The sequence below is a fragment of the Oncorhynchus kisutch genome, linkage group LG13 (genome assembly GCF_002021735.2).
Source record: "Oncorhynchus kisutch isolate 150728-3 linkage group LG13, Okis_V2, whole genome shotgun sequence".
Lineage (NCBI taxonomy): Eukaryota > Metazoa > Chordata > Actinopteri > Salmoniformes > Salmonidae > Oncorhynchus > Oncorhynchus kisutch.
In genome coordinates this window covers 17,973,467-17,987,634 of record NC_034186.2, presented here as the reverse complement: position 1 = coordinate 17,987,634, position 14,168 = coordinate 17,973,467, and the positions used below count along the sequence as shown (strand labels likewise).

General features: G+C 43.9%; 1 protein-coding gene across 1 annotated transcript in view; it reads right to left on the bottom strand.

The window, feature by feature from the left end:
* Positions 1-2,564: 2,564 nt before the first annotated feature.
* The window catches only part of LOC116353052 (insulin-like growth factor-binding protein 3), a 55,333-nt gene continuing 43,729 nt past the window's right edge, over positions 2,565-14,168 (bottom strand). The window contains exon 4 of the mRNA XM_031785709.1: positions 2,565-8,661. Coding sequence (XP_031641569.1) covers positions 8,536-8,661 — 126 coding nt within the window. The 3' untranslated portion in view covers positions 2,565-8,535. The remainder of the gene's footprint in view (positions 8,662-14,168) is intronic.

The window sequence follows — 14,168 nt, the reverse complement described above, 5'->3', positions numbered from 1 at the left end:
ATTGCGTACTGAATGTAGGCCTACTTACTATAACTCCGAAGTAGAACCATATTGAGTACTGAATGTTGGCCTACTTACTCTAACTCTGAACTAGACAGTATTGAGTACTGCATGTAGGTCTACTTACTATAACTCTGAAGTAGGACCATATTGAGTACTGAATGTAGGACTATTTACTATAACTCTGAACTAGACAGTATTGAGTACTGAATGTAGGTCTACTTACTATAACTCTGAAGTAGGACCATATTGAGTACTGTATGTAGGACTATTTACTATAACTCTGAACTAGACAGTATTGAGTACTGAATGTAGGCCTACTTACTATAACTCTGAACTAGACAGTATTGAGTACTGAATGTAGTCCTACTTACTATAACTCTGAACAAGACAATATTGAGTACTGAATGTAGGCCTACTTACTATAATTCTGAAGTAGGACAGTATTGAGTATTGAATGTAGGTCTACTTACTATTACTCTGAATTTGGACTGTATTGAGTACTGAATGTAGGCCTACTTACTATAACTCTGAAGTAGGACCATATTGAGTACTGAATGTACGTCAACTTACTGTAACTCTGAAGTAGGACAGTATTGAGTACTGAATGTAGGCCTACTTACTATAACTCTGAAGTGGGACAGTATTGAGTACTGAATGTAGGCCTACTTACTATGACTCTGAAGTAGGACAGTATTGAGTATTGAATGTAGGCCTACTTACTATAACTCTGAACTAGGACAGTATTGCGTACTGAATGTAGGCGTACTGAATGTAGGCCTACTTACTATAACTCTGAAGTAGGACCGTATTGAGTACTGAATGTTGGCCTACTTACTCTAACTCTGAACTAGACAGTATTGAGTACTGAATGTAGGCCTACTTACTGTAACTCTGAAGTAGGACCATATTGAGTACTGAATGTAAGCCTGTTTACTATAACTCTGAACTAGACAGTATTGAGTACTGAATGTAGGCCTACTTACTATAACTCTGAAGTTAGACCGTCTTGAGTATTGAATGTAGGTCTACTTACTATTACTCTGAGGTAGGACAGTATTGAGTACTGAATGTAGGCCTACTTACTATATCTCTGAACTAGGACAGTATTGAGAACTGAATGTAGGCCTACTTACTATATCTCTGAACTAGGACAGTATTGCGTACTGAATGTAGGCCTACTTACTATGACTCTGAAGTAGAACAGTATTGAGTAGTGAATGTAGGCCTACTTACTATAACTCTGAAGTAGGGCCGTATTGAGTACTGAATGTACTTCTCAGCTCTCTGAGGTAACACAGCCTAACTTGTAAAAACACCCTCGAGCCGTTCAACAGTAAATGAAAATAGTGTTTATTTTTTTATTTTAAAAAGACATTAAATACAAATTATATTTTAACAAAATAATGTTCCTTTCTCAAAGAAAATAATAGCTGTGTGATTTTCTAGATTAGTAACATGAAAAGCTTTTTTTCTTTAAAGAATCAAAACTCTTTAAACAATAAAAGTTGAAACAAAATGTAAAAATAAAGTACAATTACCCGTGAACAGAAGAGAGATTCTTACATGACCACCAGAAAAGTGACAAAATGTTAGAGAGACAGAGGTGCCCCTGGATGTGGACCGAGACTGAGACGGGATGGCATCGCGTGCACATTGCTGTGCACGTTTGTGTGAACGTTGGTGTGTACGGAGAGAAGTGTTGGAGCAGTGACCGATGGACTGACTGAGAGTTTCACTTGACTACAGACCCATTGGATTATACAACAGGATTGGGCTCCATTCCATTCAGTTAATTCAGAAAAGTCAGTTGAAATTCAAATTCAACATTTCCTCATGAAGATTTTCAGATTATTGGATTGACTGAATAGAAATAAAACTGACCCCGACTTTGTTACAAACCAATTAGTCTACAGACCAGTGACCTGAGTGCCTGAGTGCCTGACCGACTGACAGTTACCGTGGACAACAAACCAGAGATGTTTAAAGTTTACAAAAATAATTATAGAAGAAAATGTTAATTTAAAAAATGTAACATTCATTAGTGATTACATTCCCCAAAATACGCTGAATCAACTTCGAGTTGGCTCTACAATCAGTGAGTCACTGAATTGTTGGTAAGAAAAAAACGTAGTTTGGATCAGTTTATAATTCTTTCTTAGATAAATAACTTCTTTATTTATTTAATTTGAAGTACCGTACATGTGTCAGCCACATAGCCACGAAAACATTTTGAATATAGAAAAAGACTAACAAAGAACTGGAAGGAGTGGGACAATATCTTAAACATAATTGAATTATCCTCCACCGAAATCAAGTCTTCAAATAGAATGGCTTGCAGCCTCAGCGGGTTGGTTGGTTTTAAGATGTTGTTGTTGTTTGTTTTAAAGTGTGTGTGCATCCAATTCCATGCTACCGAGCTACTGGGCTAGCATTCCTTGTCGTGCACACTCCACTGTTCAAGTCTGCATCTTCAATGGCATCCTATTCCCTATGTAGTGCATCACTTTTGATCAGGGCCCATAGGGAATTATATACGAAATATGGTGCCATTTCAGACACAGGATATGTGAAAGCGTCATACAGGAAGCAGGGAGCACTTCTAGGAGGACCACGCCCCCTCCCTCAGACCCCCTGTCTGCTTCTTGAATGCATATTTGGTGCTGCATCCACCTGGTGGAGTTATGTTGGCATAAGATCATACAAGCATCTCCAAGAAACAATATCAACAAAAAGAAAACACACTTTGCATAGAATGGAAATTGTGAGGAGGGGCGTTGTTCTCTAGGCCGAGTAAAGTCACAGTCAGAAGAATAGAATGGAAATTGTGAGGAGGGGCGTTGTTCTCTAGGCTGAGTAAAGTCACAGTCAGAAGAATAGAATGGAAATTGTGAGGAGGGGCGTTTGTTCTCTAGGCTGAGTAAAGTCACAGTCAGAAGAATAGAATGGAAATTGTGAGGAGGGGCGTTTGTTCTCTAGGCTGAGTAAAGTCACAGTCAGAAGAATAGAATGGAAATTGTGAGGAGGGGCGTTTGTTCTCTAGGCTGAGTAAAGTCACAGTCAGAAGAATAGAATGGAAATTGTGAGGAGGGGCGTTTGTTCTCTAGGCTGAGTAAAGTCACAGTCAGAAGAATAGAATGGAAATTGTGAGGAGGGGCGTTGTTCTCTAGGCTGAGTAAAGTCACAGTCAGAAGAATAGAATGGAAATGGTGAGGAGGGGCGTTGTTCTCTAGGCTGAGTAAAGTCACAGTCAGAAGAATAGAATGGAAATTGTGAGGAGGGGCGTTGTTCTCTAGGCTGAGTAAAGTCACAGTCAGAAGAATAGAATGGAAATTGTGAGGAGGGGCGTTTGTTCTCTAGGCTGAGTAAAGTCACAGTCAGAAGAATAGAATGGAAATTGTGAGGAGGGGCGTTGTTCTCTAGGCTGAGTAAAGTCACAGTCAGAAGAATAGAATGGAAATGGTGAGGAGGGGCGTTTGTTCTCTAGGCTGAGTAAAGTCACAGTCAGAAGAATAGAATGGAAATGGTGAGGAGGGGCGTTTGTTCTCTAGGCTGAGTAAAGTCACAGTCAGAAGAATAGAATGGAAATGGTGAGGAGGGGCGTTGTTCTCTAGGCTGAGTAAAGTCACAGTCAGAAGAATAGAATGGAAATTGTGAGGAGGGGCGTTGTTCTCTAGGCTGAGTAAAGTCACAGTCAGAAGAATAGAATGGAAATGGTGAGGAGGGGCGTTGTTCTCTAGGCTGAGTAAAGTCACAGTCAGAAGAATAGAATGGAAATTGTGAGGAGGGGCGTTGTTCTCTAGGCTGAGTAAAGTCACAGTCAGAAGAATAGAATGGAAATTGTGAGGAGGGGCGTTTGTTCTCTAGGCTGAGTAAAGTCACAGTCAGAAGAATAGAATGGAAATTGTGAGGAGGGGCGTTGTTCTCTAGGCTGAGTAAAGTCACAGTCAGAAGAATAGAATGGAAATGGTGAGGAGGGGCGTTTGTTCTCTAGGCTGAGTAAAGTCACAGTCAGAAGAATAGAATGGAAATGGTGAGGAGGGGCGTTTGTTCTCTAGGCTGAGTAAAGTCACAGTCAGAAGAATAGAATGGAAATGGTGAGGAGGGGCGTTGTTCTCTAGGCTGAGTAAAGTCACAGTCAGAAGAATAGAATGGAAATTGTGAGGAGGGGCGTTGTTCTCTAGGCTGAGTAAAGTCACAGTCAGAAGAATAGAATGGAAATGGTGAGGAGGGGCGTTGTTCTCTAGGCTGAGTAAAGTCACAGTCAGAAGAATAGAATGGAAATTGTGAGGAGGGGCGTTGTTCTCTAGGCTGAGTAAAGTCACAGTCAGAAGAATAGAATGGAAATTGTGAGGAGGGGCGTTTGTTCTCTAGGCTGAGTAAAGTCACAGTCAGAAGAATAGAATGGAAATTGTGAGGAGGGGCGTTGTTCTCTAGGCTGAGTAAAGTCACAGTCAGAAGAATAGAATGGAAATGGTGAGGAGGGGCGTTTGTTCTCTAGGCTGAGTAAAGTCACAGTCAGAAGAATAGAATGGAAATGGTGAGGAGGGGCGTTTGTTCTCTAGGCTGAGTAAAGTCACAGTCAGAAGAATAGAATGGAAATGGTGAGGAGGGGCGTTTGTTCTCTAGGCTGAGTAAAGTCACAGTCAGAAGAATAGAATGGAAATGGTGAGGAGGGGCGTTTGTTCTCTAGGCTGAGTAAAGTCACAGTCAGAAGAATAGAATGGAAATTGTGAGGAGGGGCGTTGTTCTCTAGGCTGAGTAAAGTCACAGTCAGAAGAATAGAATGGAAATTGTGAGGAGGGGCGTTTGTTCTCTAGGCTGAGTAAAGTCACAGTCAGAAGAATAGAATGGAAATTGTGAGGAGGGGCGTTTGTTCTCTAGGCTGAGTAAAGTCACAGTCAGAAGAATAGAATGGAAATGGTGAGGAGGGGCGTTTGTTCTCTAGGCTGAGTAAAGTCACAGTCAGAAGAATAGAATGGAAATTGTGAGGAGGGGCGTTTGTTCTCTAGGCTGAGTAAAGTCACAGTCAGAAGAATAGAATGGAAATTGTGAGGAGGGGCGTTTGTTCTCTAGGCTGAGTAAAGTCACAGTCAGAAGAATAGAATGGAAATTGTGAGGAGGGGCGTTTGTTCTCTAGGCTGAGTAAAGTCACAGTCAGAAGAATAGAATGGAAATTGTGAGGAGGGGCGTTTGTTCTCTAGGCTGAGTAAAGTCACAGTCAGAAGAATAGAATGGAAATTGTGAGGAGGGGCGTTTGTTCTCTAGGCTGAGTAAAGTCACAGTCAGAAGAATAGAATGGAAATTGTGAGGAGGGGCGTTTGTTCTCTAGGCTGAGTAAAGTCACAGTCAGAAGAATAGAATGGAAATGGTGAGGAGGGGCGTTTGTTCTCTAGGCTGAGTAAAGTCACAGTCAGAAGAATAGAATGGAAATTGTGAGGAGGGGCGTTTGTTCTCTAGGCTGAGTAAAGTCACAGTCAGAAGAATAGAATGGAAATTGTGAGGAGGGGCGTTGTTCTCTAGGCTGAGTAAAGTCACAGTCAGAAGAATAGAATGGAAATGGTGAGGAGGGGCGTTTGTTCTCTAGGCTGAGTAAAGTCACAGTCAGAAGAATAGAATGGAAATGGTGAGGAGGGGCGTTTGTTCTCTAGGCTGAGTAAAGTCACAGTCAGAAGAATAGAATGGAAATGGTGAGGAGGGGCGTTTGTTCTCTAGGCTGAGTAAAGTCACAGTCAGAAGAATAGAATGGAAATTGTGAGGAGGGGCGTTGTTCTCTAGGCTGAGTAAAGTCACAGTCAGAAGAATAGAATGGAAATTGTGAGGAGGGGCGTTTGTTCTCTAGGCTGAGTAAAGTCACAGTCAGAAGAATAGAATGGAAATTGTGAGGAGGGGCGTTTGTTCTCTAGGCTGAGTAAAGTCACAGTCAGAAGAATAGAATGGAAATGGTGAGGAGGGGCGTTTGTTCTCTAGGCTGAGTAAAGTCACAGTCAGAAGAATAGAATGGAAATTGTGAGGAGGGGCGTTTGTTCTCTAGGCTGAGTAAAGTCACAGTCAGAAGAATAGAATGGAAATTGTGAGGAGGGGCGTTTGTTCTCTAGGCTGAGTAAAGTCACAGTCAGAAGAATAGAATGGAAATTGTGAGGAGGGGCGTTTGTTCTCTAGGCTGAGTAAAGTCACAGTCAGAAGAATAGAATGGAAATTGTGAGGAGGGGCGTTTGTTCTCTAGGCTGAGTAAAGTCACAGTCAGAAGAATAGAATGGAAATTGTGAGGAGGGGCGTTTGTTCTCTAGGCTGAGTAAAGTCACAGTCAGAAGAATAGAATGGAAATTGTGAGGAGGGGCGTTTGTTCTCTAGGCTGAGTAAAGTCACAGTCAGAAGAATAGAATGGAAATGGTGAGGAGGGGCGTTTGTTCTCTAGGCTGAGTAAAGTCACAGTCAGAAGAATAGAATGGAAATTGTGAGGAGGGGCGTTTGTTCTCTAGGCTGAGTAAAGTCACAGTCAGAAGAATAGAATGGAAATTGTGAGGAGGGGGCGTTTGTTCTCTAGGCTGAGTAAAGTCACAGTCAGAAGAATAGAATGGAAATTGTGAGGAGGGGCGTTTGTTCTCTAGGCTGAGTAAAGTCACAGTCAGAAGAATAGAATGGAAATTGTGAGGAGGGGCGTTTGTTCTCTAGGCTGAGTAAAGTCACAGTCAGAAGAATAGAATGGAAATGGTGAGGAGGGGCGTTTGTTCTCTAGGCTGAGTAAAGTCACAGTCAGAAGAATAGAATGGAAATTGTGAGGAGGGGCGTTTGTTCTCTAGGCTGAGTAAAGTCACAGTCAGAAGAATAGAATGGAAATTGTGAGGAGGGGCGTTTGTTCTCTAGGCTGAGTAAAGTCACAGTCAGAAGAATAGAATGGAAATTGTGAGGAGGGGCGTTTGTTCTCTAGGCTGAGTAAAGTCACAATCAGAAGAATAGAATGGAAATTGTGAGGAGGGGCGTTTGTTCTCTAGGCTGAGTAAAGTCACAGTCAGAAGAATAGAATGGAAATTGTGAGGAGGGGCGTTTGTTCTCTAGGCTGAGTAAAGTCACAGTCAGAAGAATAGAATGGAAATTGTGAGGAGGGGCGTTGTTCTCTAGGCTGAGTAAAGTCACAGTCAGAAGTGCTTGTGTAACATTGTTTTTTCTTTTGTTGTTGTTGATGTTTTGTTCTACAGTGCTATAAACCTTGTTAAATGTTGCACCAATTAAAAGGTATGATTACTACGCTACAATGGGTAGAGATGGTCTTTAACTGTGAGGAGTGCTGTAGGGAAGTTGGTTGGGTGCAGCTAAAGTGCTTTAAGTGGTTGTGCTTGGCCTCGAAGCTGGCTCCTATGGCATAGAGATCAGCCCGGTCCCATCGAGCATGCCCAGTCTAAAGGACCCCACACCAGGACATATGCACCATAGACAGGAAGAGTACTGCAGATAGAGGGACCATGTTGTCATGACAACACCACTGGCTCTATTTCCTGAATGAAGAAGTGATGGTTTGGCTAACTATGCTAACCCAACCCGCCAGCTAGCTAACCAGACCAGGGCTGCAGGGTGGTAACGTTATGTGAGAACCTGTTGATTCTTTTTTTTGAATCCCCATGAACTTTTGCAAAAGCAGCAGCTACTCTTCCTGGGGTCCTATGAGGACCGCAGAGGGCTAACCAAGGAATATGAGAAAGGGAGGGGTAGGGGTCAGGGATGGGGAAGAGGGGGAGAGGGGCAGTGTGGGTTTAAGGCACTGTCTCCATTCCTTTCCTTCCCCCTAAACCTGTAAATGTGACGCAGCACATCGGACGGGACAAGCTGGTTGCTATGGAGACAGTGGGGAAGGCCAGTGGTGTCCAACATGGCAGGGAAGAGGTCAGAGGCTGGCCTACCCATAAGCCTTCACTTCATAATGATGGATCCTGAGAAAGGGGAGGAGTCTCTGCATGACAGGATAGAAGGGGGCAGGGTTTGGATGTCAAGAGGTTTTCTTACACCTCTAAACTGAGCTTATTGAAAGACAGCATTTACACACACATACACACACAAACAAACACTCATACATGCTCACACTCATGCTCACACATGCATGCATACACACACACAAACATACACAAGCATGTTGCGTTGGGTCACAGTCACTCTTTAAGTCCTCTTTAAAGTGAGTGGAAAAGTCCCTCCATCCTCTCTCTCTAAAATAATAGTGCAGATGTTTAGTTTCTCTCTCTGTTGTTTTCATACGAGGGGTAGTTAGAGGTTCCCATAGCACAGAGCAGATAGCTGCAGATGATGGACAGAAGGCTTGGCCTATTAGGCTGTGCTGTCCCAGTCTGCCCCTCCCTCCCCCCCTCTCTTCCCCTCCCTCCCTCTCCCTCCCCCACCCGGCAGTCATGTGACCTGAGGTCAACGGTCCGGCACTCTTTCGACGGTTACGTGCAAGGCAGGAGTTTAAAAAGTATCTCTCTCTCCCATTCCTCTCTTCTTCTTGCCTTATTCTTTCTCTCCATCACTCCATCCTCTCTCTGCCTCTTATTTGTTCTCCAGGTTGTTGCACTGGGATTCTCCTCTCTCCTTTCCATCATAGCCAGGGAGAGGCTGACCATACTTATCCACACACCAGCAGTAACCCCTCTTCCTCCCTTTGGAAGGACGGCACTGCAGAGAGAGAGAGAGGGAGAGAGAGAGAAAATGATTGATTTAATGCAATATATTAACAACCTAGTCTGTCATATAAAATTCTTGTCATCTTTGACTAAACTAGGAAAGGAGCTTTTTCTGTCAGACATTAACAGCCTTCAGGTGTAAATAGTTAACACCAGCATGGGAGGGAAGGGATAAATAACTAAGACCATTCAACTAGCCCTGGCCCATAGCCATAGCATAGAAACATTCAGAGAGGGGTGAACGGGACAGACAGAAAGACAGACAGGCGAGAGAATGAGAGACAGACAGACAGACAGACAGACAGACAGACAGACAGACAGACAGACAGACAGACAGACAGACAGACAGACAGACAGACAGACAGACAGACAGACAGACAGACAGACAGACAGGAGAGAGAATGAGAGACAGACAGACAGACAGACAGACAGACAGACAGACAGACAGACAGACAGACAGACAGACAGACAGACAGACAGACAGACAGACAGACAGACAGACAGACAGACAGACAGACAGACAGACAGACAGACAGACAGACAGACAGACAGACAGACAGGAGAGAGAATGACAGACAGACAGACAGACAGACAGACAGACAGACAGACAGACAGACAGACAGACAGACAGACAGACAGACAGACAGACAGACAGACAGACAGACAGACAGACAGACAGGAGAGAGAATGAGAGACAGACAGACAGACAGACAGACAGACAGACAGACAGACAGACAGACAGACAGACAGACAGACAGACAGACAGACAGACAGACAGACAGACAGACAGACAGACAGACAGGCAGGCAGAAAGACAGACAGGAGAGAGAATGACAGACAGACAGACAGACAGACAGACAGACAGACAGACAGACAGACAGACAGACAGACAGACAGACAAGCAAGAGAGGGGAATGAAGACAGTAGGGGAAAGAGGACAGAGAGGGGAGAGAGGACAGAGAGGGGAAAGAGGACAGAGAGGGGAAAGAGGATAGAGAGGGGAAAGAGGTTAGAGAGGGGAAAGAGGACAGAGAGGGGAAAGAGGACAAAGAGGGGAAAGAGGATAGAGAGGGGAGAGAAGACAGAGAGGGGAAAGAGGACAGGGGGGGAATATGACAGAGAGGGGAAAGAGGACAGAGAGGGGAAAGAAGACAGAGAGGGGAAAGAAGACAGAGAGGGGAAAGAAGACAGAGAGGGGAAAGTGGACAGATAGGGGAAAGAAGACAGAGAGGGGAAAGAGGACAGAGAGGGGAAAGAGGACAGGGGGGAATATGACAGAGAGGGCAAAGAGGACAGAGAGGGGAAAGAAGACAGATCGGGGAAATAAGACAGAGAGGGGAAAGAGGACAGCGAGGGGAAAGAGGACAGAGAGGGGAAAGAGAACAGATCGGGGAAAGAAGACAGAGAGGGGAAAGAAGACAGAGAGGGGAAAGAGGACAGCGAGGGGAAAGAGGACAGAGAGGGGAAAGAGAACAGATAGGGGAAAGAAGACAGATAGGGGAAAGAGGACAGAGAAGGGAAAGAGGACAGAGAGGGGAAAGAAGACAGAGAGGGGAAAGAGGACAGAGAGGGGAAAGAGGACAGAGAGTGGAAAGAGGACAGAGAGGGGAAAGAGAACAGAGAGGGGAAAGAAGACAAAGAGGGGAAAGAGGACAGAGAGGGGAAAGAGGACAGAGAGGGGAAAGAGAACAGATAGGGGAAAGAAGACAGAGAGGGGAAAGTGGACAGAGAGGGGAAAGAGAACAGAGAGGGGAGAGAGGACAGAGAGGGGAAAGAAGACAGAGAGGGGAAAGAAGACAGAGAGGGGAAAGAGGACAGAGAGGGGAAAGAGGACAGAGAGGGGAAAGAAGACAGAGAGGGGAAAGTGGACAGAGAGGGGAAAGAGGACAGAGAGGGGAAAGAGGACAGAGAGGGGAAAGAGGACAGAGAGGGGAAAGAGGACAGAGAGGGGAAAGAGGACAGATAGGGGAAAGAGGACAGAGAGGGGAAAGTGGACAGAGAGGGGAAAGAGGACAGAGAGGGGAAAGAAGACAGAGAGGGGAAAGAAGACAGAGAGGGGAAAGAGGACAGAGAGGGGAAAGAAGACAGAGAGGGGAAAGAGGACTGAGAGGGGAAAGAAGACAGAGAGGGGAAAGAGGACAGAGAGGGGAAAGAGGACAGGGGGGGAATATGACAGAGAGGGGAAAGAGGACAGAGAGGGGAAAGAAGACAGAGAGGGGAAAGAGGACAGAGAGGGGAAAGAGGACAGAGAGGGGAAAGAGGACAGAGAGGGGAAATAAGACAGAGAGGGGAAAGAGGACAGCGAGGGGAAAGAGGACAGAGAGGGGAGAGAGGACAGAGAGGGGAAAGTAGACAGAGAGGGGGAAGAGGACAGAGAAGGGGAAGAGGACAGAGAGGGGAAAGAAGACAGAGAGGGGAAAGAGGACAGAGAGGGGAAAGAGGACATTATTTAACCAGGAAGGGCTCATTGAGACAACATGAAAAACTGCAAGTAATCTAGTAAAAACCATTGAATTCACAAGAGAATAACAAAATTAAAAATAAATAAAAAGCAGTTTACATGTTCTGGAAAGCATTTGTAAGAGACGAAGCACAGCGGTAAATAACAGTATCATCAGCATAAAAATGAAGTTGTGCATTTTGGACATTTTTAAGCTCAATCTGCTTCAGTCAAAATAAAACAAATCATGAAAGAAAGCCTGCTCATTAAAACACTTCAAATTTCTCTTACGAATAAAACGTGGGTTTGTCTTAGGAACCTTAGTATTTCTAACAGCAACAACAGCACAATGGTCACTTAAATCATTACAAAAAACACCAACCGCAGAATATTTATGTGGAACATTTGTCAATATCCAATCAATCAGGGTAGATTTATCTGGGCATTTAAGATTTGGGCGAGTGGGTGAGTTAATCAACTGGGTACATTTTTGTCTAAATCATTTATATAAATAGTGAATAAGAGAGGACCAAGTCCATAGCCTTGGGGCACACCATTCAAGATGAACAATTTAACAGACTTCAGCCCATCAAATTGAGTGCACTGAGTTCTATCAGACAGATAGTTAGCAACCCATGCAACTGCATGCTCTGAAAGTCCTACACTCGACAATCTCTGCCTTGGTATAGCATGATCAACTGTATCAAAAGCCTTAGAGAGATCAATAAAAAGTGAGACACAGTGCTGTTTTTTGTCAATGGCTTCAGTGATATAATTTAAAACCTTCATGGCTGCTGTAATTGTGCTATGCTTCTTCCTGAAGCCCGGCTGGTACATTGATAAAATAGAGTTAGTAAATAAAAACTATTTTAGCTGTTCACTTACAAGGGTTTCAAGTATTTTCACCAGGGGTGACAGCTTTGAGATTGGCCTATAATTATTTAAAAGAGTTGGATCTCCCCCTTTTAAAAGTGGCAGGACAAATGCTGATTTCCAGATCTTTGGAATTTCATTACATTCCAGGGTTAGATTGAACAGATATGTAAGTGGTTCAGCTATGAAATTAGCTGCCAGATTTAAAAAGCAGGGATTCAAAAGTTCAGGACCTGCATGCTTTCTCTGATCTAAGGATTTCAGCACCTGCACTGAGAATGGCAAAACACAGCCTACCAGATGATACAAAGTGCTCATTGAAACAATTCTGCATTTCAGGTTTGTCATATACAGCAACAGAGTCCTTCAAAACACATGACGGTAATTCATTAACATTACAAGACAGCTCAGAAGAAAACCATGGATTATCCCGCCCTTTAACCCTGAACCTGCGGAATGGGGCATGCTTGTTTACTATTTGGGAAAAACCACCATAAAAGAATTTCCAGGCAGTTTCCACATCAGGGATAAGCTCAATCTGCTTCAGTCAAAATAAAACAAATCATGAAAGAAAGCCTGCTCATTAAAACACTTCAAATTTCTCTTACGAATAAAACGTGGGTTTGTCTTAGGAACCTTAGTATTTCTAACAGCAACAACAGCACAATGGTCACTTAAATCATTACAAAAAACACCAACCGCAGAATATTTATGTGGAACATTTGTCAATATCAAATCAATCAGGGTAGATTTATCTGGGCATTTAAGATTTGTGTGAGTGGGTGAGTTAATCAACTGGGTAAGATTCATAGAATTACAAAACATGTTTAAATCATCAGACACCGGCTTTAACCAACACCAGGTGAGATCACCAATCAAGATCATTTCACTGTAAAGAAGTTTAGACATAAGGTGTGTCAAAGAAGAAAATGCATCACCGAGAGCAGAGGGGAGTTGATAACAGCCAATCACAGTTATAGAGAGCAGAGGGGGAACGTTAACAGCCAATCACAGTTATAGAGAGCAGAGGGGGGTCTTTAACAGCCAATCACAGTTATAGAGAGCAGAGGGGGTCTTTAACAGCCAATCACAGTTATATAGAGCAGGGGGGGTCTATAACAGCCAATCACAGTTATAGAGAGCAGAGGGGGTCTGTACCAGCCAATCACAGTTATAGAGAGCAGAGGGGGTCTATAACAGCCAATCACAGTTATAGAGAGCAGAGGGGGTCTATGACAGCCAATCACAGTTATATAGAGCAGAGGGGGTCTATAACAGCCAATCACAGTTATAGAGAGCAGAGGGGGTCTGTACCAGCCAATCACAGTTATAGAGAGCAGAGGGCGGTCTATAACAGCCAATCACAGTTATAGAGAGCAGAGGGGGGTCTATAACAGCCAATCACAGTTATATAGAGCAGAGGGCGGTCTATAACAGCCAATCACAGTTATAGAGAGCAGAGGGGGGTCTTTAACAGCCAATCACAGTTATATAGAGCAGAGGGGGTCTATAACAGCCAATCACAGTTATAGAGAGCAGAGGGGGTCTATAACAGCCAATCACAGTTATAGAGAGCAGAGGGGGGTCTATAACAGCCAATCACAGTTATAGAGAGCAGAGGGGGTCTATAACAGCCAATCACAGTTATAGAGAGCAGAGGGGGGTCTATAACAGCCAATCACAGTTATATAGAGCAGAGGGGGTCTATAACAGCCAATCACAGTTATATAGAGCAGACGGGTCTATAACAGCCAATCACAGTTATATAGAGCAGAGGGGGTCTATAACAGCCAATCACAGTTATAGAGAGCAGAGGGGGGTCTATAACAGCCAATCACAGTTATAGAGAGCAGAGGGGGGTCTATAACAGCCAATCACAGTTATAGAGAGCAGAGGGCGGTCTATAACAGCCAATCACAGTTATAGAGAGCAGAGGGGAGTCTTTAACAGCCAATCACAGTTATATAGAGCAGAGGGGGTCTATAACAGCCAATCACAGTTATAGAGAGCAGAGGGGGTCTATAACAGCCAATCACAGTTATAGAGAGCAGAGGGGGGTCTATAACAGCCAATCACAGTTATAGAGAGCAGAGGGGGGTCTATAACAGCCAATCACAGTTATAGAGAGCAGAGGGGGTCTATAACAGCCAATCACAGTTATAGAGAGCAGAGGGGGGTCTATAACA